The 25,607-nt window shown below is 37.3% G+C and overlaps 1 protein-coding gene across 1 annotated transcript; it reads left to right on the top strand.

The window, feature by feature from the left end:
- The first annotated feature begins 24,140 nt into the window (after positions 1 to 24,140).
- On the top strand, positions 24,141 to 25,377 carry SMIM30 (small integral membrane protein 30). The gene is made up of 2 exons (XM_069462183.1): positions 24,141 to 24,231; positions 24,703 to 25,377. The coding sequence occupies exon 2, from the start codon at positions 24,732 to 24,734 to the stop codon at positions 24,909 to 24,911; it is 180 nt and encodes a 59-aa protein (XP_069318284.1). The 5' UTR covers positions 24,141 to 24,231; positions 24,703 to 24,731; the 3' UTR covers positions 24,912 to 25,377.
- Positions 25,378 to 25,607: the final 230 nt, after the last annotated feature.

The following is a 25,607-nucleotide window of genomic DNA, read 5'->3' as shown; positions in this document are numbered from 1 at the left end:
GAGTGAGACACCGTGTCTCCCAAAAATAGAAAATATTAGCTAGGTGTGGTTGCACATACCTGAAGTCCCAACTACTTAAGAGGCTGAGGCAGGAGGATCCTTTGAGCCCAGGAGTTTGAGGTTGCAGTGAGCTACAACGATGCCACTGTACTCTACCAGGCAACAGAGTGAGACTCTATTTAAAAAAAAAAAAGGAAGAATTGTTGATTCAGTGAAAGTTGTTAACTAGAGTCTGAAAAAGCAAAAAACAAACTCTAAGATATCACAGAAGTAGCAACTGTAAGACACAACTACCATCCCTAGAACTGGAGAAACAAAGGGAAGACATTAGAAGCCTGGAACACAGGCTGGGTGCAGTGGCTCACACCTGTAACCCTAGCACTCTGGGAGGCGGAGGTGAGCAGATGGTTTGAGCTCAGGAGTTCGAGACCAGCCTGAGCAAGACAGAGTCCCTGTCTCTACTAAAAAATTGAAAAGAAATTAGCTGGACAACTAAATATATATATATATACATGTATATAAAAATTAGCTGGGCATGGTGGCGCATGCCTGTAGTCTCAGCTACTCAGGAGGCTGAGGCAGTAGGATTGCTTGAGCCCAGGAGTTTGAGGTTGCTGTGAGCTAGGCTGAAGCCACGGCACTCTAGCCCGGGCAACAGAGCGAGACTCTGTCTCAAAAAAAAAAAAAAAAAAAAGAAGCCTGGAACACAGACTCCACAGAACTGAAGCTCAGACTTCTGAGGAGGAGCTGATAATCCGGTGGTGCCGGGTCCCTGAGCTCCAAGGGAGGAGGCCTCCCATGGGGCTGGGTCCCAGACCTCTGAAGAGGGGGAACTAGCAACTGGTGGCTGTCTCTGTGACTGTTGGGAAAAATGACAAATTGGACTGTACTGCTGCAATTGGAATAAACTGTTGCTTCAGGGAGAAAGAGGCATTGCTGGGGCAGTGCTTACACGAAAAGAAAGCCAGGAGAAACAACACCCAAAAGGAAGCAGCACGTTCCATGTATTTAATACATCCTCCTGCTCTCAGTCTGTTCTAGTGCCCCCCCACTGCCAGAGTTTAACCAACTGATACAATGTGGTTTGCAGATGCCCAGCCCTGGTATCAAAAAGCAATATGTAGTTGGGTGGGTTTGAAGCTGAGAGATGGTAGTTTAATAACCAACCCAATAACCTAGGGCAAATTTTTTACCTTTATGAGACACAATTTGTAAAATAAAGACAACAATGCCTTCAACAAAAAGATGTTTTGAGAATTAGACGACATGCATATAAAGCATCTTACATAGAGTTTGACAAATAAAATGCATTATTTCACAATTACTAATGGTTTCTGCTCCCAATTCATCCTGCCAAATACATCTGCCACTTCAGTGCCTTCCTGAAACAACTACTTTGTAGAACTCCTTGTGTGGCCTAATCTATTGCCAGAATATATCTCAGGAGGAAAAAAAAGCTATTTATAAGGCTTCAGCCAATGAGGAGCTCCTCTAGGTTAGGGACCCTATGTGTATCTTGTATTTTCACTTCCACTCATCCCTGTCATATTATAAATACAACACAAAGTTATTACCTAGGTCCTTCCTTGCACTTGCCACCATCAACCCAATAGACCAGCTTTCCTGGTCCATGAAGACACACTCACATTCCTTCTTTCCTTCCCATGAACAGTTCTAGCAAGATTTCAAACTTGATCCAACTTCCCTCATTCTAAAGAATAATCCTTGATATCATGTGGCCTGGGAGGGTTGTATACCCAAAAAGTGGATGTAGAAACCCACCAGCATTTTAACATTCTCAATCCAGCAGCCATTTTCCCTCAGCACCATTCCAGACATCAGAGACCTTAGTCATAGGAAAAAGAATTACTAAAAGTAGAGCAGTATCAGGCGCTATATGGCACGTTTTAGATAAAAGAACTACCGTGTCCATGAAGGCCCATAAAGCCAACTCCTGCAAAAAAGCAAAATGTAGCTCTTTGCTATCTTGCCTGAAATTATGGGCTCCTTAATAGTTTATTCCTTTTCTGATCCATGGCTCATTGGTTATATGTTTATTAATTATAAGACCTTGGAAAATTTTCTTAGCCTCTAAGCCTCATTTAATTCCTTATGAAATGGCATTCCTAGTACTATCCCACAGGTTTGTTATAGCGATTAGATGAAAGAACACATGTTTGGGGGTGGGGGACATGGGAGTTGTTGTTTGATGTATAGAATTTCAGTTTTACACAATGAAAAATTTCTGGAGCTTTGTTACACAACAATGTGAATATACTCAACACTCCTGAACTGTACTCTTAAAAGTGGTTAATATGATAAATTTTATTCTGTTTTTTAACAACAGTTTCAGGAAATATTTATTGAATGAATGAATGAATGAATGAGTAAAAAGTTCCCAGCATATGTATACAAACACAGACACACACACACACACACACACACACACGAGAACATGTTCATCACTCATCACAATGCCTGGCACATCATAAGCATTCAAATACTTATGAGGTTCTCTTTTTCCTTCGAGTCTCCCAACAATCTCCTGACTTTAGCCTCAACTGCATTAATTTCTCTTCCTCTGAACACTGTGGGGGCTTAATCACATTCCGTTCAGTACTGCTCTTAACAGTTCTGTATGGGTATGCTTCATCTTACCAAATAGATTGTCAGCTCTTGCTTAAATTTCCTTTATGTTCCCCTTGATGTCTAGTGCAATCTTTGCATTAACTGTTGACTGGGATTCTACTTCAAATGTCATGGACTCTTCCAGAGCCACAGCATTCCAGCTGCCACTGCCTGCTCTTGGGCCCCATCAATCATCATCAATCAACATTTATTTATTGATCTATTAATTCATACAGAGATCTCAATTAGGAAGAAGGGGCAATATATGGAGAATGCAGGAAGAGAATAAAGATATTTAAGACATGATTACTGTGCTCAAAATACTTACAGTCTATTTGCCCAAAGTAAACATAAAGAGTTTGATAAAACTACAAAAAAAAAAAATTCTAAGTGCTGAGTGTTACAGTCAATGTAGGAGTTCAGGAAGCCATGAATACTTCCTGAAGAGGGAATTCAACAAGAGTTTATCATTAGAAAAACACAAACACTAGACTATATTTTCTTTAGAGTTAAAATGGTTCTTCAGGGGAAAAAAATGCATCTGCTTACTATTACAAATTTTTTCAAGATAATAATAACAACATTTCAGGCACTACAGTAGACTTTACACAGTATCACTAATCCTAGAAAAAAGGGAATTATCCCTATTTAAGATAAAGAAATAGTCTCAAAGAAATTAAGTTACTTACTTCCAGATACAAAGCCAGTAAGTATTCAATTTGAACACAGATCTGACTCCAAAGCATGGATTCTTCCCACTATACCACTTATTCATTCATCAAACATTTATTGAGCATTTACTGTGAGCAAGTATTGTGCTGGAGATATAAAACTAAATAAGGCATGATTTCTTCATTCATATGGCTCACAGTCTGGTAAGGAGACAATTCCATAAAGAGAAAATTCCAACAAAATTTTGAATTTTGTTCCCCTTGGTGTCCAGTGCAATCTTTTGTCCAAGAATCAAGATCTGCAACAGAAATTATAGAGCACATAGAAGGGAAACCTAATCCACTCTTGGAAGTCCTGAAAGGTTTCTTGGGGGAGTAGAAGTCTGCAAAGTATTAAGGAATAAACAATAATAGCTTACATGTATGGTGGTTAATGTTGAGCATCAACTTGACTGGATTAAGGGATATCTATTGATAGCTGGTAAATTATCATTGCTGGGTGTGTTTATGAGGGTGTTCCTGAAGGAGATTGTTATGTGAGTCAGTGGACTGAGTGAGGAAGAGCCACCCTCAATGTGAGTGGGTACTAACCAATCAGCTGGGGGTGTACACAGAATAAAAACGCAGAGAAAGATTAATTCCCACTTTCCATCTCTCTCTCTCTCTCTCTCTCCTAGAACTTGGACATCCTTCTTGTCCTACCCTCGGACATCAGATCTCCAGGCCTTTGGACTCCAGGACTTGTATTGGCAGCCTTCTGGGTGCTCAGGCCTTTGGCCTCAGACCAAGAGTCACATCATCAGCTTCCCTGGTTTTGAGGCTTTTGGACTTGAATTGAGCCACACTACTTGTATTCCTGGGTCTCCAGCTTGCAGACAGCCTATAGTGGGACTTCTCAGCCTCCACAGTCACATGAGCCAATTCCCCTAATAAATCCCCTCTCATATATCTACATATCCACATCACTATCTATCTATCTTATTGGTTCTGTCTCTCTGGAGAACCCTGACTAACACAATGTATGTACTTACTATTATTAGCCCTGATTTACAGATGAGAAAATTGAGACAGAGAGAGGTGAACAACTTGCACAAGATTAAAAAGTAAGTGGTAAAGCCAGGATATGAGCGTGTTCTTCTCAATTTCTGCCCACACAGAGGAGTTTGCCAGAAAAAATATGGACTGAAGAGGGGCATTTTTTGCAACAGGAAAATTCAGAACAAGGCACAAGACAAAAAATTGCACTGTATGAGACCATATAAGAAGCCCAGTATGATTGAAGCAGGAAATAACAAGAGCTGAAATTGGACAATTCAGGGCCATATCATGAAAGATCTTGCACACCATGCTAAGGATCTTGGAATTTATCCCATAAGCTTTGGAGCGATATCTTCAGATTTGCACATTAATAAATGATTATGCCACCTCCCTAGAAGACGAATGTGAGGGTTAAGCCTAAAGGGAAAAGAGCCCAGTAGGAGGCAGTTCTAGTAGCACAACAGAGAGAAGATAAGCACCTGAATTCTGGTAGAGAGAGCAGGATGGAGAGCTTGGAAATAAGACATGTCTAGATAGCAAAATAGGAAGAACTTGGTGATGAACTGGATGTACTTACTTCCCTGCCTATCAGACTTTCCTGTTTTAAATTTGTTCAGGAAAAGAGAACATGCATTTGTCATTTTGGAAGTGGTTAGGCACGATGCTAGGCACAGAAGCATTAAGAATAAATGAGACACAATTCCCATCCTAGAAAGACCTACAATCTGGAGCAGTGGTGGAGAACAAGGACAAGTGCAACGAAGGGTTCCATGGTTATGAAAGAAACAGATCCAACAGGCACAGGGGCCCAAGGCAAGAGTGGTTGGCTGTAACAGGGGAAGATCAGAGAGAAGGGTTAGAGAAGAGATAACTCAAATTAAATCTGAAGAAATGAGCACGTACTTTCAAGTGGATCATGAATTATTTGAGCTGGATATTTCTCCAGTGGAGAGTGTCAGGAATACAGCAGAACAAATAGTTTCAATGAATTATGCAGAGGAGTGGGGGGAGGATGAGTGTGAGGACCCCTGAAGGCATCCAAAATAGAGCAGGAATTTGTTAGCTGCTAGTTCCTCTATTAAAAGACCTACGTGCAAGAGGGAAATTGAGGTCACAGAAGGATGAAGGTAGGAGACAAGATAGTGATCTGCAATAAAACTGCAAGAAGTGCTGGGGTTTGATAGCACTGCCTGTGGCCACACCGTAACACTCCATCTAGCCCCACCTTGAGACACAGAGTTGTGCTCAGTATGCTTGAGAAGTGTGTAAGACTATTAGTTCTACCCTAAACCCTAGCATTTCTTATAATTGTAGGATGTCATCTTGAGAGTCACAGTTAGGGGTCTGTGTATCAGGCAATCCCTACTGCTTTTCTAAAGGATTTTAAATTACCTCATAATAACTTATGTTCAAAAGCCTCACCACTTCAGTCACAAATATTGATCTTTATGAACAAAAGTTCCTTTTTTTGATAAATGTGTTTACACAGACATTATTTTTTTCTAAATGCAATGCAAAAAGAACAATCTTATTTATGAATATAAACTTTCAGACTTGAAAAAGAACACCTTTGTTTAACCTGTTTAATATACAACACCTATGCAAACAATTTCTAAATCTCAGGCATCGTCCTGGGAATGGTTATTTATTTACTACTAAATTCAAATTCCTACTGCTATCTCTAACAATCAAATAAGAAAAAGGGAAATTCAATTACTGAAACTGATCACAGACTTACTAGATGGTTTGGTCACTAAATGTACTGTCTTCAACACAGTAGCATAGGCGAAAACCCTAGGTGTTTTTTTTTTATTTATTTTGAATAATCTCAATATTCTTTGTGGGGAGGTTTAAAACTATTTTTCCTTAATAAAAATAAAATAATTTATTTAGTGGAAAAAATGTTTAATAAAGTCATTTTCATTAAATGTACACATTAATCATGAAATTGTGCAGAAAAATTATTGTCGCACTTCTCCACCAATCATAATGAAACTTGTAATAAGAATGGCTAGAATATAATAAACATAAGAGAAAATATGAAGGTCAGTGTTATTTGGGGTAATTACAGCAAGACTTAGTAAAGACTGAATCTCTCAGGATAAAACCTATTATTTTATTCTCTATAAAAATCCATTATTTTGTTCTCATTATATAAAGGTGGCAACCTAGAACTGGGAATCAAAAACTCTTTATCTCTCACTATCAGCCATGTCTAGTCCAATCCCCACGTCGAGAAATATCAAAATCTCTGATCACATTCCAAACTGAAGATACATGATCATAGAGTTTTCACATATTCAATATCTTCAATAAAATAAACTAGAATGGTGATATAGAATCTCTTATGTTCTCCTGGATAGAGTTGGAACCCATTCTACTTAAGTGAAGTATCCCATGAATGGAAAAGTGAGCACCACATGTACTCACCATTAAATTGGTTTCCCTGATCATCACCTAAGTTAACATTTGGGAATAACACTAATCGGGTGTTGGGCAGATGTGGGGAGGGGAGGGGATGGGTGCATACTTACATGATGAGTGCGATGTACACTGTCTGGGGAATGGACTCGCTTGAAGCTCTGACTCCGGGGGGAGGGGGCAAGGGCAATATACATAACCTAAACTTTTGTACCCTCATAATATGCTGAAATAAAAAAAAACAATAAAATAAAATAAACTAGAGTTGTTATGTCAGAAAATAGTAAGCTAAAGGCTAGGGTGAGTCCTGCCTTTTCACACACAATAACATGTTTATTCACCCAACTGTACTTCATAAGTTGTCCAGAAGGAAAATAAAGTGTTAAACTTTCAACTGGGAAAGATAACTTACCCTGAAACTTTTCCAGCAGTTTAGGAAGGTTTACAAGGCTTGTGGATTGCTACTTGTATCTGGTGTGCTGGGCAGTCAGGATGAAATGAAGCAAAAGTGGAAAATTTGATAAAGTGGAAAATAAGTGAGTCTACAGCAGTCATATATTAAAATGACAATGTGTGTATCATAAACCTTTACACAAACATTTTATCATATGGTCTACATGTTTCAAGTAATGAAAATGCAAAAGAAAAGGCTTTTTTAGTAGCAACCGACCAGCTTCAAACTCGGAAAAATACAAATTAACAGAAAAGAAATTTGAAGGGAAATTAATGGATCCCACAAATGTCTCAAGGGCAAAAATATTGCTTTCTACTCAACATAGAAAAGAAAACTTATTTCTAGCAATAAATTCTACCAGATAATATTTTAGTGACAGTGTACTTTTGACTGCTTTTAAGTGTATTTTTAATTGTCCTATATATTTCCTTAAGCATACAAAAAAAAAAATCAAAGATACCCCTTATCATAGAATATCTCCTAAAACAGGCAATACTATTTCCATTGCTAAAAGTATTTGAAATACATCCCAGCATATCCAACAAGTCAACTGTTCTCCACAATGTCCTCTTACCAAATTGAGGTGTTTTCACAAACAACATGATTCAAAATAAAGAGAAGTTAAGACTGCTTTCGCAGGTTCTCAGAGCATGATCTACAGAGGAACTTTCCCTCTCTGTACCATGCAAGCTGACTGCTGCTGGTAGCAATAATAGTGGGATAATATCGCCTACATTTACTTAACGTTATTTAAATACCTCCAACTAGTATCTAATAAAATTAAGACACCTTTTTTTTCCTGTTAATTTTAATCAAGTCCCTTTCCTTTCTTTCCTTTCTCCCTCACTCTCTCCCTTTCTCCATCTTCCCAGATTGTCTTTTGTCTAATCATAAAAAAAAAAAAAAAAGAGTGAGTGCTAGTAGGGTAGATGGCCTGTGTGTGCCTCAATCCCTAACTCTGTCTGCATTCAAAGGCCAATGGACTGTCGTACAGACTAAACCTGTCACCTCACCACACTGCCCACCCCCACAGGGGAAAAAAAAAAACTTCTCTATCTCTTATCAATCTTGGTGCCTATATAAAAAGCACAGGCAGTGATTTCTGCTACTGAAAGGTTAATTAGAACTGTGCTTACCACACCTGTTACCTCTGGACCATCAGGGTATGCCATCACCCTGCCATCACCCTGCCTCCAATGAGTTGCCAAGACCTAGTATTGACTTAACATTCTTGCTAAAGGCCTCCCAAATCTGTTCACTTTCTACCATCCTCACTGTCTCCACCTTAATCTGGGGCCCCACCACCTTTTCCTTGTCTGCTCCCTAGTCCTGAAGCCTCCCTTGTGGGCCCTCCTATTGCTGTCCACACTGGTCTCCAAATGCAAATCTGGTCAACAGATCACATATAACATACATGTTTATTCAATATGCATGCATTAGGACCACCTTCATAAATATTCATAGCTCTCCTTATAACCTATTAAATATATATATTAATACTTGGCCAACCCATTCAACATAAGTTTCTGTCTTACCCCTCTTTCCCACAAAGTGCCTGTTTCTGGGCTCCACTGGAGGCTATATTTCCCAGCTTGTTAAAATGGCCACCTTGTAGGCTATAACCCTTTATAAAAAATAAATCTCTCCTTTATAAATTGTGTATAAGTTAACACTATGAACTACAGACAAGCTTTCACTCTGAGGCTTTTGCACTCATTGTCCCTCTTACCAGAAAACCCTCCTTGCCATACTCTGCCTTTAATAGGGCTGATTCTTGCTCAACTTAAAGGATTCAGCTGAGATATTAACTCTTCCAGGATGCCTTCTACCCTACTGCCTTGATACTCCCATAGCAATTGACTATCATCACTTCTCTGTTCACCTTTAGTTTCCCCAACACATCAGTGGGTATTTGCTGAAGAAAATGAGAAAACCCAAATCATTTTATTTCATGACTGGTTTGGTTGTACCCCTTGTGGGTAAAGGTCCAAGATATTAATAGCAAATCAAGCCACTCTGCTTTGCATCCCACATTTAAATACTTGGACACACATACACCCAGGCCATTTTAATTCTATACTGTCAAGAGTTGATGGGGCCCTGATATCATCAAAGCCAAGTACTATTAATAGAAAAATTGGTTTGTATTTTCCAGAAAGCCAAGGCCTGATTTTGCCAAGGAGCTCTCTAGTTTTATTAATATAAAAATTGGCCTTATTTGTTTCAGGGTCGTCCCAGTGACATGACTTTGGCTGAAGCGTGACCAACTACTTCCTTCTCAGAGTGGTTAGTTAACTGCCTGCTGAACAGAGAGTGGAACATTACACAGCTCTAAGATACTTGGTGTTACCTAAATCTAAACAAGTATGATAACTGGAAGCAAATTCAGTCAAAATAAACATTATCACGTTCTCAAATGATTAATACAAAACCAGTGATCTAACAAAAAAATATTCTTAGAACTCATTTAAGGTGACTCAAAACTTACAATTTCATAATGTTAAAGCTTAATTAAAAGCCAGTTGACATCAAGATAAACTCTATATATGTTCAATTTAGAAGAATCTCTTCAGTAAGCAATCTAAAGTTCCACTCTCAAACATAACATCTAAGCTATAGTTTTGACTGTGACAGGAGGAACAAAAGGTAAGTGTGAATATTCTCTGCTTACCCTGATGGTCCAGAGGTAACAGGTATGATAGTAAGCATAATTATAATTAACCTTTCAGTAGCATAAACCATAATCCACAAGATGTCACCCTCTCTGCCAACCTGCTATGCTATGTCTTATGTGGTTGAGTGCAGAAAGCTGTCCTACCTTACCAAACATGTTTGGTACTGTGATGATCCCCTAAGATTCCCTCTTCAGGGATAAAGCATCCTTCCCCCAACTTTTGGGAATACCATTTGTTAACAGCTCACAGTTTTATACCTCACAGAGAAATGCTCTAGGCCACAAGCAACATCTTACTTAAGGTTAAGCTCCTTCCCAGGGTAAAACCACAGTCAATGACCAACTCATGCCGAGGAACAAAGGCCCCCTTGCTTCATTTTGGAATAACTCTAACAGGACATCTCAGTTCCAGAGCTTTCTATAGGCTCCACTGAGGCCTTGACTGCATTGTAAGTCAGCTTCTCCCCCTACCCAATCTTCCTTTTCTAATTTCCTTATAGGTGCATTTCTGGAGAGCATTTCTCAGAAAACCTTTACATGCAACTCTTTATCTCAGTCCTATTTTCAAGCAACCTAATCTAAAAACTCAAGCCAATAATAGTATAAGGCAAATATAGTAGCAAACAGTAGTTTTGTTGATTTTATCAGTAACTAGTCTTAGTATCAGTCTTGGTCTTTCATTAGAGATGTGAACCTATTCACTGAGGCAGAGACAAGATCTATGACATAATCCATCACTACTTGGCTCCAGTTCCATTTAATTGCAACAAAATTTAGGAACCAACATGAGATTAAAATTTATCTAATTTTATCATTACCCAATTATAAGAGAGATAATATTCCAGATGTAATTCTCACTGAAAAAGAAGAAAAAAGAAAATAAAGATGATTTGTCCGTAATAGATCACCATGTTCTCAAAGATTTGGGAAATGTATTTTGTTGGACTTATAAAGACCCAGTTAGGCCTTTTCTGATGAAAATAAAAAGAATGATTACAATAGCATCTATTTTTCATTTTCTCAATTAATCTCTTAAAATCTCTTTTGGAAATTAATGAAAGGTTGCCATGGAATCAATGAATTCTTTTATTCCATTCACAAGGTATGAAAGAATTCTAGGTTTGAAGGTTTTTTGGTTTTTTGTTTTTTGGTGTTTTGTTTTGTTTTGTTTTGTTTTAGTAGCACCACTTTGAAGAGTAGAAAGACCACCTGACTGTGGTCTCATTAGTCCAAGTTGATGGAAACCTAAGCTTCTTTTCTAGAACATATGGACACAAAACTCTTAAATAGATCAGGAAACAGCAATGAAAAAAATGGTGATGTGCCTCCCTTTAAAAATATATAATTTTTATATATAGGTAGAAGTTGCCACACAGGAAAAAAAAAAAAAAAAAAGGAGCCTTGCCCACAAAAATAAATCTTCTGTTTTAAGTAGAAAGTTCTGTCAAGTACAGATAAATCACTAACTTGACCGTGGTTTTCTATAACTGAATGGCAGAGCCCTACTCTTACTGGGGAAAGGGGCAGATGCAAATGGGGCCACAGATCCATTCTTTTATGTTTTCTGGGAGCCTGGTACTCTATTGCTGAATCACAAGTTAGCTTAAAAAGTAGCTCGATCTTGAACTCTAACTAGATCTGAGCTTGTCATGCTAAGTCTGCTTGGGACACACTCCCAGCAGAGGGAGAAGCCTATAGATCTTCTCTTCTTAGCTTCCTAAGCCCACTAGTAGCTCCAGGACCAGACATTGATAAGCAGGATTCACTGATCATGGAGCCACAGCACCCCACCTTCTTCCAAAGTTCTTGGGAGGCCCAACACAGCAAGGCAGAGGGGCATGGAGGGCTCCCCATTTCCCATTACAACTCATAGGGTTCCAGTAGCTGGCAGCCCCAAGGAAGAGACAGATGCTTTCTGGAAGGGTTCTGCTGGGAAAGTGCCTAGACCTCGTGCAGCACCTCCTTCCACTAGGTGCTGCTAGCCCTGGGTTTGAATTAGGCCTCAGGCATGGTGAGGCATCTGACATCTTAGAAAAGTAGAGCCAACTTTGAAAAGTGGGTTGGAAAGTTATCATTATTAATATTAAAGGTTTGATTCACCACAGCCTGGTCCAGGACTGGCTGCATGAGCATGTGAGCTTGCAGTCACGCAGGGCCCTGCTCTTAGAATAGTACCATGCCTGGCTTAATGCTCTACCATCCTATCTAGAAATTCTTTGTTTTGGTTTTTTTTTTTTTTCTTTTGATGCAGAGTCTCGCTCTGTTGCCCAGGCTAGAGTGCTGTGGTGTCAGCCTAGCTCACAGCAACCTCAAACTCCTGGGCTCAAGCAATCCTTCTGCCTCAGCCTCCAGGGTAGCTGGGACTACAGGCATGTGCCACTATGCCCGGCTAATTTTTTCTATATATTTTTAGCTTTCCAGATCATTTCTTTCTATTTTTAGTAGAGACGAGGTCTCGCTCTTGCTCAGGCTGGGAAATTCTTTGTTTTTGAACAAGAGACCCCACATATTCATTTTGTATTGGGCCTAGCAAAGTATGTACCCAGTTCTGGCCTGCCTTTTATTAAGAACTTGTCTGAACAAAGTAATTGCCAACTTAACAAAAGGACTAAATGGCTCTGTGCATTTGTGCACACACATGCATGTGTGCTTAGAGAGAGTAAAAGAATTTTAGGGGGTTTTGCTTTGTTTTTAAGCACAAAGTTCCTTTTAAAATTATGAACTACTGAATCAAGATTACAGGATAGGAAATTTTAACACTAACATTCCATGTCTAACACCCACTTAAAGATCAAAAAAAGCTATCTTTGAATATGTAGTGTAAATCAAGAGAAAGTATTACATGTTTTACAGGTAATCTATAAAACATAGAGTTTTATGGGGTCGCCTGTCTACCATAGACAATGTATCCCAACACTCTTTTCTCTGGGCAATAATTGCACTTTTACTTACTAACATAAGCACCCAAGCCACACAGCACTCCTCATTATCATAAGACAAATAATCCATGAATGTTCCATAATAGTGGGGGAAAGTGGCTAAAGCTGAAAACGTTCAGGATTTTGGAAGAACACTTACATGGTGAAATCTACAGCCTAATTCTGGTGATATGCAATTGTGTAACTGAGGGCCTGACAAGATCCTGTGGGTATAGCTTCATATGGGAGTACAAGATTGTGGCTAGAATATTCTACTTAATCTCAACTGAAAATAAAAAATGTTTGACACTTAGGGACAAACAGGATATGACTGAGAAGAGTAAAAGTAGCACTCCTCCCACTGCTTTGTTGCAAAGAGAAGGACACAACAATTGTCTGCTCTTTTCTGAACTTTCGTAGTCACTGCAATCTTTCCTGCCTACTGATAATTGAGCATTTCATTTACAAATGAAAAAAATTTCCTGCAATTCAACACTGATCACATATTTAATCTCTGACTTTGTCTTTTTTCAGGTTTTGCTTATCTGATTATCTGAGCACCCAGATAATGTGATAAGCAGTGTCAACGTGCTTCCAGATCTTTACACATATTTTGGTACTCACATGCTCAAAAAGCCAAATATACTTTGATGCTCAATGTTTAAGGGATTTACTCACTTAGAAATTAAATCAAAACAGCTCATATCCCAGAAAAATACAATTTGAAATTCAGAATAAGAAGAAATATGAAAACCTACTTTGGTCTAAGATTTAACCATCAGAAATGGTATAATAACTTGATAGCCACAAGTCTGTTAGGATCATTCTGACTCATGGCAGAAAGCATTTTGTAGGTATTCCATCAGAAATCCATTTTCAGGACACATCACATTTGAAAGCTTGATCAACCTTATCTCTTGATCCTCAGATTATAAACCTTTTTGGGTCTAAATAAAATACACAGAATCCATCTTTTTATCTGTTCACTTTAGCCTATGTGATACTTTATGAAATAATATCAGTTACACAGGCTGATGGTAAAATATGAACAATATTAACAACCTATCATATATTTACGCATATTTAACTATTGACAAAATATTAACCAAAGTTTTCTTTTTGGCAATAGGAAAAAAAGTCCATTTTTACTCCCAGTTTCAGATAAAGAAAGATGGAAATTCTTAAATACCAAGAATAAAGCCTTCGGAAAGATAAATAAGTGTCTCAGAGACTCTTGAAACAAGCCCTTATAATGAGCACCAGACAGCTAACATAGGACTTGGGAGGTGGGTGGGAGGAGGAGATAAGAGAATCAGAGAATTTCAGGTTCAGAAGGAAGCTTTAAGGACATATAATGCAAGCATCCTTTTGAAGTCTGAATCCTTTCTACAACATCTTGCCCTAGCGTTCATTAAGTCACCCTTCTGACTGATCAAGACTTCACTGCTCACCAAAGCGCCAATTCCCTCTTAGAATATTAGAAAGCTTTTCCTTATATTCAGCTAAAACATAACCTATTACTTTCACCTACCAGCTATCTAGACCAAGTTCAATTCCTCTCCTTTATGGGATGAGCCATTGAAAAATGTAGACGGTCTCACTGAGTCTTCTCACTTACATCCCACAGTCTTTCAACTATGTTTTTCAACTAATGATTTTAGTCTCATCACACTACTTATGAATATTTAATTTGTTAATGTTTCTCTTAAAATGGGGAACCCATAAAACAACACCATACTGCTGGGCATGGCCCACACTGGACAGAACAAGGCAAACCTTTCCCTCCCTGCTCTAGATACTGAACATCAATTCCTTCAGCCCAAGATAACACTCACTCAAAACACTCATTGTTTTAGTGGCTATGTCATACATGTTGATTCAAACTGAGTCTATCTTAAAGTCACAGTTTTTAATTTACTCAATAAGTATTTATGGAATGCCGCTACATGAGTATTATAATATTAAGAACAGTATGAGAAATTAGTGTGATATAACCAAAAAAGCAGGACCCTGGGCACAAGCCCCACTTTATCCAGCTATAGCTGTGTGGCTTGTTAGAGCTACTCAATTTTTATAATAGGATAACTATCTCGCTACTTGCTGGTCTCAGTTCCAAAGCATATGGACGGGCCTTCAGCCAGCAATTTAGAACACTGGCACTCCAGGTTATCCAGCTCCCTTCCAAAAACCTACTGAGAGAAGAAATGTTTAGGGAAGATAGGTCCAAGGCCTTATATATTCAATCTTTGGTTCATGTTGTCACCAGAAATGTACATGTTGAGAATCCACAACACAACACTTTTCTGATCACCTTCACTGAGTCTCATTTAATGCTTTGTTCTAATCTTTGACAAAAGGTTGTTATAAGACATAACCATATGAAATTCATGACTACATTGTTATTTTTTAAAACTGAGAACATTGTCCATTTTGTAACTCAGTCCTTTTCAGTGCTAGGAAAAGCTTTGTTTTCCCTGAGGAATTAGATGTTTCTACATTTCTAATGACAGAAATCATTATAATGGTTTTATACATTTAAAAAATTAAGTTTAAAGAGAAAAATGAAAGGCTATAAGAAATAATAAGAAAAAATGCCATTTGATATGTGTACAAATAGCAAGAAATATTTGGTTTTTTTTTTTTTATTATATGTATTTTTTTTTTTTACAATGAAGGGAAACAATTCATCATAGGCAATACTGTACCTTCGTCTCCAGGGTGACAAAAATCTGTTCCTTTACATTTTAAAATGGGTTGTTTAGAAACTGAACAGAAATGTCGAGCAAACCTAAAATGGTGAGCCTCCACAAAGATTAAAACATTCCAACAATTCTTTTTTTTTTTTATGGGAAATATTCATGATAAATTATTAAGTGAACAGTGCAAGTTAAAAACAATAGTTTCATATTTTTTCCCCACCCCCCCTTTCCCGAGTCAGCAGCAAGAAATATTTGTATTTTGCACCTCATCAATAACTGAAAAGCGATCTATGAGAGCAAAATGGATAATTCTAATTGGGTCTTATTAAATAATCATTGCTATTTAAGTTTAACATTATTGTGTTGTTAATCAATAATGTTGTACTCTTCCCACATAATCAGTTCAAATGAAATGGCAAAGCTTCTAAGATCAGATGAACCTAAAAACTACCAGAATTTGTTTTAAAGTTTTGCATTTTTAAACAAACTCCCCATGTAATTGGGATACAAATGAACTACAGAATTTGTGCACTGAGTAACAAAATGGAGACTATTCTCAGTTTTAAAAAATAACAATGCAGTCAAGAATTTCACATATGGTTATTTCCTGTAACAACCTTCTGTCAAAGATTACAACAAACCACACTGAGAATGCTATGCCAGGACCAGTTTTGGATAACATGAATAAATTTTGCCATTATTCCCTGGATCCTATACTGTCTCTATAGGTCCCTTTTAGAGCCTAGTGACCAAAGGTAGGTAGAGTATTCTACAAAGGGTTTTTATGGACGAAGAGCAGATGAAAGGATTATTTCCCTGCTCATATAGCACACCACATTCACTTTAATACATTCACTAGTGTTGATAGGCATGCACACAAAAGCAGTGCTTCATTCTGACTGTCAGATTGAGGTCAACTACTTATTTTGACTCTCCTGAGAAAAGAGTGCTTAAAATGCATTAAAATGGGTCCAAATCACAATCAGATGAAACTGTGCATAGTGTTATACAGTACGTTTTCCATCAATTGAACCAGTGCAATCATTTTTTAATATCACCTATTCTACCTTTAAAATAAAGAATTTTACTTTAAATGGAAAATCTGGTAACCTCCCCAAGTAAAATTATTCTTCCAGAAAGTGATATCTTTTGGCCATATTCTTTTAATTATTTATGAAGATTTTTTAAAATTCAAACAACACCACTTTTAGAATACCTACAGACAAGTAGTCTGTTGTCAAATGGGTCCAGGGAATAGATTTATAAACAATCAAAATATTACAGGCAAGAGTAAAGAAACTTTACTGTTGCTCTCCAGCTCACCACTTCATTGATAAATAAATCATTTCATGACACAGAAACTGAAGTTTACACCATAGAGTTCTCTACCCAGGCCATCTACGTGATTTAGCAAAGGAAATAAATTTAGAAAATAAAAGTGACTGATCACTTACAATATGTCAACTGAAAATTCACAATAAAAGTCTAAATAAAAGGTTCAGGTACTCATTCAAGTTTCCAAGATCAATTTAAAAGTCACCACTTGCCAGATATTGCTTACCAATCACAACTCTAGCCCTATCTATATACATTCCAACATGTCTAAATTAAATCTAGATAAAAGGTGCTATCATATGAACAAAGTGAGATATTTAAAGTGTTAATTCAGAGTCTCAAAAATGATTGATTTTACTCAGAGGATGGCCATATAGAAATTTGACAAGTCTTTAGATTCATGGGAATCAAGCTAAGACCAGTTGGGACATGATTCATTCTCCTATGCTATTTGCATTTTCTATGTGGTATGTCTTTAATTTTATAAATTTCATGCTGTCCATCTCCATGGTTACCAGCTCTTAATCATAATGAGCACCTGGTCTATACAGAGGAATTAATATTTCCTTGTGAAATGCACACACTAAATTGTTAATACATTTTTGCAGTGACTAGTTTAAGATCTTGACTTCTGATACAGATTTGCAAAGGATATTTTTTACTTTCTTTTTGAATTTTGTATATACATTAGATGAACTTCAGTGATTTCACGAAAGTTAAAATTTGCCAACATATTACAATCTATGTTCTCTAACACGTTTAACATCTGTGCCAATCACCAATCTGGCTGGATCAGAGATACCTAAATTTTTAAAAAACACTTTTTTGGTACATATTTATTAAATCTAAATCTAAATTAATTGATAAGTGAATACTGACATTCACTTATTTACCAAACTAAGGCCTAGAGGGAAGTACACAAACACCAACAATTCCTCAATGAGTCACCATGAGTAAGCTTCCTTAGTGACACTAGAGCACTTTATTTCAAAGAAAATTAAAATGGTGTGATTGAAAGTATAGATTTTTTTTTCAGATTTCCTAGATTCATATTCAGACTCTGCCACTCAGTAAGTAGTTATGTGACCTTGGATAAATTACTTAACTATGCCTCAATTTCCTGTTCTGTAAATAGTATTTACCTCACAGGATTATTTTAGGGAGTGAGGGGGTTTATATTTGTTAATATATAAAATAGATCCTGGTACATATGAGCCATTATTTTAGGTGTTTGTTAAATATGTCAATCACCCAATCTTACCCTATGTAGCATGAAAACATGTTTTTTAAGAGTATCTTTTATCCATAATACATATTTGTTCATCCTCCCATGAGGTAAGCTAATTCTGACTTCAAATTTCCTTGTGCAGTACTTAATAAATATTATTTAATCAGCTACTCCTATGTCTCTGAAAGTTCTGGCCTGTTGCTAATAATACCACTTACACTGAACTTACTAAGACATTTTACATGTCATCTATTTTATCTGCACTGGCAATCCTATGAAGATTGGTGATTTCCTCATTACAGATAAGAAAGCTCAAGTTTCAAGAAGTTAGATAATTTGCACAAGTTTGCAAAGTTAATAAGTGGCAGAAGTGAATTTTGGGTCCACCACTGATGATCTCCAATGACTGTTCTCGATTAGTCCATTACCATTATAATGAGATAATGTCACAACTTTTCAAAACTATGAATATGTCCCATCCAGGAATTCTTAACCTTCTCCTGGAAGTCCAGCAACATAAGTAAAATTTGAATCTGCTGCTTCTGTGGGTGAGGTTCCTCTACCTCCCTGGACACCACAGGCTTATGTGAATGATTGATTCTCACAGATAACTGAGGTTCATTGGTGGAAGTCAGGACAACATACCTAATGGGCTCTAGATGGTGCCTGAAACCATGCCAAAAATGACTTTTTGTACCTCTCCAACATACCTCTGTAAAATGCTGGCACAAGAGGTATTTAGTCTCAGTGGGTGTTTTTTTCTCCAGCAGTTGGATAGCTCTGAAAAGTATGGTTTAAGCCCATCCTTTTATCCTCATGATTATAGTTAGCTCTAACATAACGTTCTCAGTGATGAATGACGAATGTCGTATTTATGACAGGAAATAACTGACTAGCTCTAGGTTGGCCTTTATTAATCGTGAAGCTCCAATAAAATGTTTCCACTCACTTGGCTTAGTCGAGTTGCTAATGACACACACCAGTTACAGCAAAATCCTGATATTGGCCTATCCTGCCTCCTTTGATGGATCCTGGAGGTGCCTTCCTTTAGGGCCTACTAATGACTCACTTCTAACACTTATAAAATGAGCAGAATCTACTTCTCTATTTTTCTCTGAAACTATTTCTTGGTAATAACTAACTTGGGAAAATTTTTATTCCACTGCTCAGATAAGTGACTAAAGTAATGTTTTTTGTCTCTAAGTATCATTGGCTACCAGTGATCTCTATTTTAGTGAAGGATGGTGTAGCCTCAGATTTTCTTGAATTGAAAGACTAAATTCTGGATCCAACAGTCCTAGATACTTAATGCCGAAAGAACAACTGCATAGAAGCCCGCAGAAGCATTCACACAACTCGGGGAAAAAATGGAATGTGACATTACTTCAGAAGATTTGTGGTTTGCATTGCTACCAGAGACGTTCACAGGCATAACTTATAGCTGGCAGATGCTAGGCATAGAAGAAGCTGCTAGTCTATTATTGCTAAGGAAATACTTACCTTTTTAAAAAGAGAGATCACACATGTACAACATGGCAGTTATTGTCCTGGTCAATGATCTAGACAGATACCTAATCTTGGTTACAACTAAGAAATAATAGTTCATAAAGATGGAGTACAGGTATATTAAAAACAAAACATCAGGTTCAGGTCAAAGGAGTGAAGGAGATTATCATATTCATTTCATTCCAGAAATCAATCCCTGCATCTACATCAGTTATACTAGTAACCCCTGGGTGGACATTTTCAAATACAATATATATCACATCTAATGAAAACCATTTACATGACCCTTGACTTATAAGTCAAAGAAAAACTTTAAAAAGAAACAAATATGATTTTTTATGAAGCTATTTGGCAAAACAGATGAAGTTCCTTCATCTGTGGAACACAAGGAAATGAGTTCTAAGTAAGGCTTGTAAGAAGGACAATGTTTATCCTCTTCAGATAGTAGACATGACTGAAACCAAGAAGCCAAGGTAGAAATCTTCTTCAATATTGTGGGGAGTGTCATCTTTCAAGGGAAATACAAAAGTATATCCTTCTGTCCTTCAGGCTTTGCAATTAACTACCTTACAATAGTCTATCAAGAGTGATACATGCCTTTGAGTCCATAAGTCTCAATTATTATAATTCCCTTTTAGCAAAGCTTCTGACATTGCCTTTTCCTTTGCTGCAATTTATGGAAAGAGCACTACAGAGTCATAGATTATCTCCTGTAATTAGAGAATTCAAAAAGAATTAAGAGTATTTGTTTGTCAGGTTTTGTTTAGGTGGCTTTAGAGATCACTCCAGATGAATGATTTCTTGATGCTATTCACACATATCTAGCCCCATTCAACCATATGTTCAAAACTTCTCGGACCTAATATGGTAAACAAATAATATGACACTAGCTGAATGGAGAATATATTTTCAGTATAAATGTAACCTCCAGCAAGTATGAAAGGATGATTTTTCTACCACAGCAACCATAGGGTTTAGAGGAACAGAAAAGTGTTTTCCTGTCAGCCCTCAACCCAAAGTCTAGGACTCCTAAAATGCATCTTCATCCAAGGCTTCCACAGCATTTTCTGTTTACCACGTGTGGTGGCAGAAGAGCACATTCACAGTCAGGAGGAACCACACCCTGGAGACCCTACATTTCATGCATTTAAGTAAAAGGAGCAATAGTTAATATTTAATAAGGGCTTACTACAAAGCCAGCCACTACTCTCATGAATTAACTCATTTAATCCTCATGAAACACATATAAAGTAAGTGCTATTGTACCCCATTTCATAATAAAGATAAACCAAGGCTTAGAAAACTTTTGTAGTGTGTTTACTCTCACACAGCTAGTAAATAGCAAAGCCAAGATTTTAACCCTAAGTCTTAACCATTAACTAGGGGAACAGAAATATAATTCAAAGGGGAAATGAGCTCCAGTCACTTTTTCAGGCACTTTAGAAATACTTCATTTAACCCTCACATGACACATTTTGTAAAAGGAAATGAGACTCAGAGAGATTACGTTAGCAACCAAATCCACAAAGCCAGCAAGGGACAAAGATAATATGCTTTATACTATATCACACCACCTCCCTACAGCTTAAAGACCTGACTGAATGGCAGATACAGAAGCAGAAATCTATATTGGTACTGTTATAACAAAGTGACTGGTAGAACCTGTCTGGCAGGGACCCTGATAGGACATAGTAGAGAATCTGTATACAACATAAAACCAGCATAACCAAAGAGGAAGAGGGCCTTTGGGGTGAGGAACCTGTGGCCTTGGGGCCACATGTGGCCTTCTGGATTTGTTCTGTAAAATTTGGATTCAGTCAAAAGGCCACACTTGGGGATCTGGAGGGCCACATGTGGCCCCAAAGCTGCAAGCTCCCCACCCCTGGTAGGTGTGTGCATGTGTGTACCTGTGCACACACACGTGTGGAAGCTGGTTCATTCTAGTATTTTCAACTACTATTCTTATTTTCTTCATGAAATTTTGAGTTAAGCTTACAGTGGTTCTCAACTAGAAGTATCCTTCGCTAGAAGATATTAAGAAATGAATGAGAGCAGTTTATTATCCTCATGACTAGAGGATGCTATTGGCATTTAGTGGCCATGGGGTAGGGATGCTAGATGCCCTGCAGTGTTGTGTCTGCACAACAAAGCACTATCCCACCAAAAATGCCAGTGCTGCTCCTCCAATATTAGGAGACACTCAAAGGAAACCTTTTAGGCAGTGTTAAAAAAATAAAATACACCATCCCAGTGAACTCAATCAACATTTGTTATCAAGATCATGGTGCCCAAGTGGGCAGAGGAATTAAGTAGGGACCATTGTAGACAGGTTCTTGACCAAAGTGCATTCCTGTTTTAGATGCTACTGAATCTTATATATACATAGATGTAAAGTCTTGTTATTAACAATATTAAGAAAAAAATATGTGAGACTCAAATTTTGAATGAAAACTAATTTGAAAACTAGTACTGTAATGAGGCACACAAAAGGATATACAGCACTACCTTTGTTAAATTGCCTGATTAGTGTGGATGCCACTTAGGAAAATTTAACCAGTTTTACTTAAAAGTACTGGGGCCAAAAACATGCCTGCACAAACTTCTGCCACTCTTTTTCAGATGGGCCAAGTCATTAATTGATCTCTTAATAAAATAATTTAAAGAAAAAACATTTTCCATCTACAAACTCTCTAAACTTAAAACTAAACCATCATCTTTAACGGTAACATACCTAGAAACAAGTCTGTAATAACACTGATTTTAGCTAACTGAAATAAACATATAGGAAAAAATAAAATACCAATAATGTTCATCCTAGAATACAAGAAAATATTTTGGAAGGCATAAAAAAAAAAAAACTCCTATTCCAAACATAATTGATTAGAAAGGTACAAAACTAAAAGTAGCTCAGAAAAAATGAGGCAATTGGCAAAAACTTGTTAATCGAGTCTACAAAGCAATACTGACATTATTGTGCAATTATCCTCGGATTTCCAATTTGCCAGTCACCTTGGTTTAGTTTATTTGGCACCTCTTGACTCTCATAAAATCTTGTTGGCACATTTACATAATCAAATTATTATTATTATTATTAGCCAGCGTTACTGAGCACCTGCTGGGTGTGTGTGAGGAGCCAGGAATATAAATCTTTGCTATCAGTCTGCAGAGACTAGAGATGTGTAAGAAAAATAATAATAAACAATACAAGAATACATGCTAATTATGGACATTGAACTCAATGCCCTGTGGTATCTGATAGACTGAACCAGAGGGACTTTCAGACAGGGTAGGTGACTTTACCCCTAACCTTCATCATCAACAATTTATAAAGTGAGGGTACCAAATAAATTACCAAGTCAGTAAATATGAGAGTTCGGAAGACTAGATGTCTAAGAAAAGTTAGTAAGGATTTCAGTTATTAGACTTCAAGAAAGCCTTTCAGAAAAGGCTGGCTTACATATGCAAACAATTATTGCTTTATGGTTTAAAAGTAATAGTTTTACATAGTTTAATATTTGGGAACATTTTGGGAGGATCTCACAAAAACAAGACTGAGAAGGAATCACCTAAGTGCACTGCTAAAAAACTCAGAACTCTAGAACTTGAATCATACATAAGAGATCTTTTTCAGCAAGGCTTAAACCATTTTTCTTAAACTTTGATTTGCACTACGAATGGTTTTCAACATTTTCCAAAACGCCTTATTAAACGTGCTTTATCCCTCACTGGTTAAAAAAATTAACAAATGTCATAAGGCATATCTGGAAGATGGTGACAGGGATTTCCCAGCTTAGGAAATGTTGGAAGCCGCTGATTTAAAAGCATCCACAACAGATGGCTCCACTCGGGTTCTCTATCCCCGCTGTTATGTCTTCATCTCAAGTGAAAAAAAAGACATAATTACTTGCACGTCTTGACACCCTAGTCAGGGTAGAAAACACTGGCTGTCATTTCTTTATCTTATTTTTAAGTGAGTTTTATACAAATGCACTAACCCATCCACTTAACAGTAAAACACTGGGCCGTGTCAGAAAGCCCCGCGATTTCACTCCTCTTCCTCTCAGATCCAGCGTGACCGCCACTCCCTCAGCAGTCCGGGGGCGGAGGCCTCGCCGGTGCATCCTGGGAGTCGCCGGCAGCGAGAATTGTGGGAAATGTAGTTTGGCGGTTCCGCCCTCCTCGCCATTCCTGTAATGGCTGCTCCCTGGAAGGTAATGTACGAACTCGTCTCCAAAGGATACTTAGCCCCAGTATATTTGTAAAACAAGGGCAAATTTGTACCTTGCCGGACCAAAGTAGGGATTAGTTTTTAAATATTAATGTCAAGGACTGGAATGAACTTGTCTCAGTTCGGTTTGTTTTTGGCTTTTCTTGTGTGGGTGAACTGACCAACTTTAAGTCTAGTTCCCGCTTGGACAAACTGTTTTCTGTACTCATTACCTATTCTTCTCCCTTCCGTACAGTCTCTTCACTTTGTACTGACCCAAGCTACCTCTTTAAAATAATGATAATAATAATAGTAATAGTTAATTTTTAAATATTTCTCTCCCCCCTCTGATAATAGGCTGTGTCACGTGGAACCTCTTAATCTAATATCCGGAGCTCCAGGAAGGGAAAAATTTCAATTCAGATAGAATTACATATACACCATTTTTCTTGGTAAGTCTTCTTAATTCTCCACAACTTCACAGAGTTAAATGTTATGTGACTTTTGCTAGATTTATCTACATTTCCTGAATGGGAAAAACCCTAAGAAGATGTGATTTTTTACTAGCTAGGATATTTTAAGTTGACAAGCGAGTTTCTTGTGTGTTTTTCTTTTTCTGTGTGTTCTTCATTATGTATTTCTGTCAAATTTCAGTTTGGTTGATGCATATGGTGTTGGCATTACTGTGGAAAAAATTGCTGGGGTTAAGGTGTTATCATGAAATGATTAGCCTCAAATGACTGTCTTTAAGTACTTTTTACTTCCCTCAGTTTTTTCCTCTGTAAAATGAGGAGATAGATCTGAAATGATTCATAAAATCTCTAAAAGATTGAGTGAATTGTTATTTATCTTGCATTTATATTGTCATTTGAAAATGTAGAAATTTTTAATCGTTCCTTTTTGTTTCCATGTTTGATTTCTAGGAGCCTTCAGTCCTCCAGATCCCAACATCATGACTTCAGTTTCAACACAGTTGCTGTTAGTCCTCATTTCACTGCTTTTGGTGCTGCCTGTTGTTGAAGCAGTGGAAGCTGGAGATGCAATTGCTCTCTTGTTAGGTGTGGTTCTCAGCATTACAGGCATTTGTGCTTGCTTGGGGGTATATGCACGGAAGAGAAATGGACAGGTGTGACTTTGAAGAACATCCTGAATCAAACCTTGCCCTAAAAACCTTTGTGCTGTTAAGGCTAAACCTGAGCTTTGATGTCTGAAAGTTTCCAAGAAACAGTAAATAGGGGAGTTTCATATTCTTTGTTGTTTCCCTTATAATGGGAACAAGTTGATATATAAATGAGAAAATGTGTTTTCTTTACAAGTAATGCACTAAAAAATGCAACCAATAATTTGTATTTGCTGGTTAGAAAAGGGTCAAAGAAGTAAGATGGCTGAAATTTACATAAGTGCTATTTCAAAATTTTAGAATTTTTAAAGCACGTGAAATAGGAAGAAGGAAACTTTTACCCAGAATCCTAGGAAATCACTACTGTTAAGTTACAATCACCGCCTCCTGAATTGTTGAGGAGTCTTTTCTCCATATTTTAATTAGATTTTTGTTTTATCTCCCAAGTTAATATTGTATTTAGATATCACATAGCCAAAAATTGAAACATTTATCTCTGGGTAAAAAACATTTAGAAAAATGTATTCCGTATATCTAAGATTGAAATGTAAAAAAAGATTTAATGTAAAGAAAAAAACCTTTATATGAACACTGAAGTAGAAATCTAATGTAAAAAAAAAAATTTTATATTAACTAACATCCTCATTGTGAGAAGTACTGTATTAAATATAAACCCATTATGTTGTAAGTTAATGTGTGGTGTTCATT

The sequence above is a fragment of the Eulemur rufifrons genome, chromosome 29 (genome assembly GCF_041146395.1).
Source record: "Eulemur rufifrons isolate Redbay chromosome 29, OSU_ERuf_1, whole genome shotgun sequence".
Classification (NCBI taxonomy): Eukaryota; Metazoa; Chordata; class Mammalia; order Primates; family Lemuridae; genus Eulemur; species Eulemur rufifrons.
The sequence above is the reverse complement of the archived record's forward strand: the minus strand, read 5'-3'. Positions and strand labels throughout refer to the sequence as shown.

Coding starts and splice junctions, on each gene's coding strand:
- SMIM30 (XM_069462183.1), top strand. CDS start 24,732: ATGACTTCAGTTTCAACACAGTTGCTGTTAGTCCTCATTTCACTGCTT.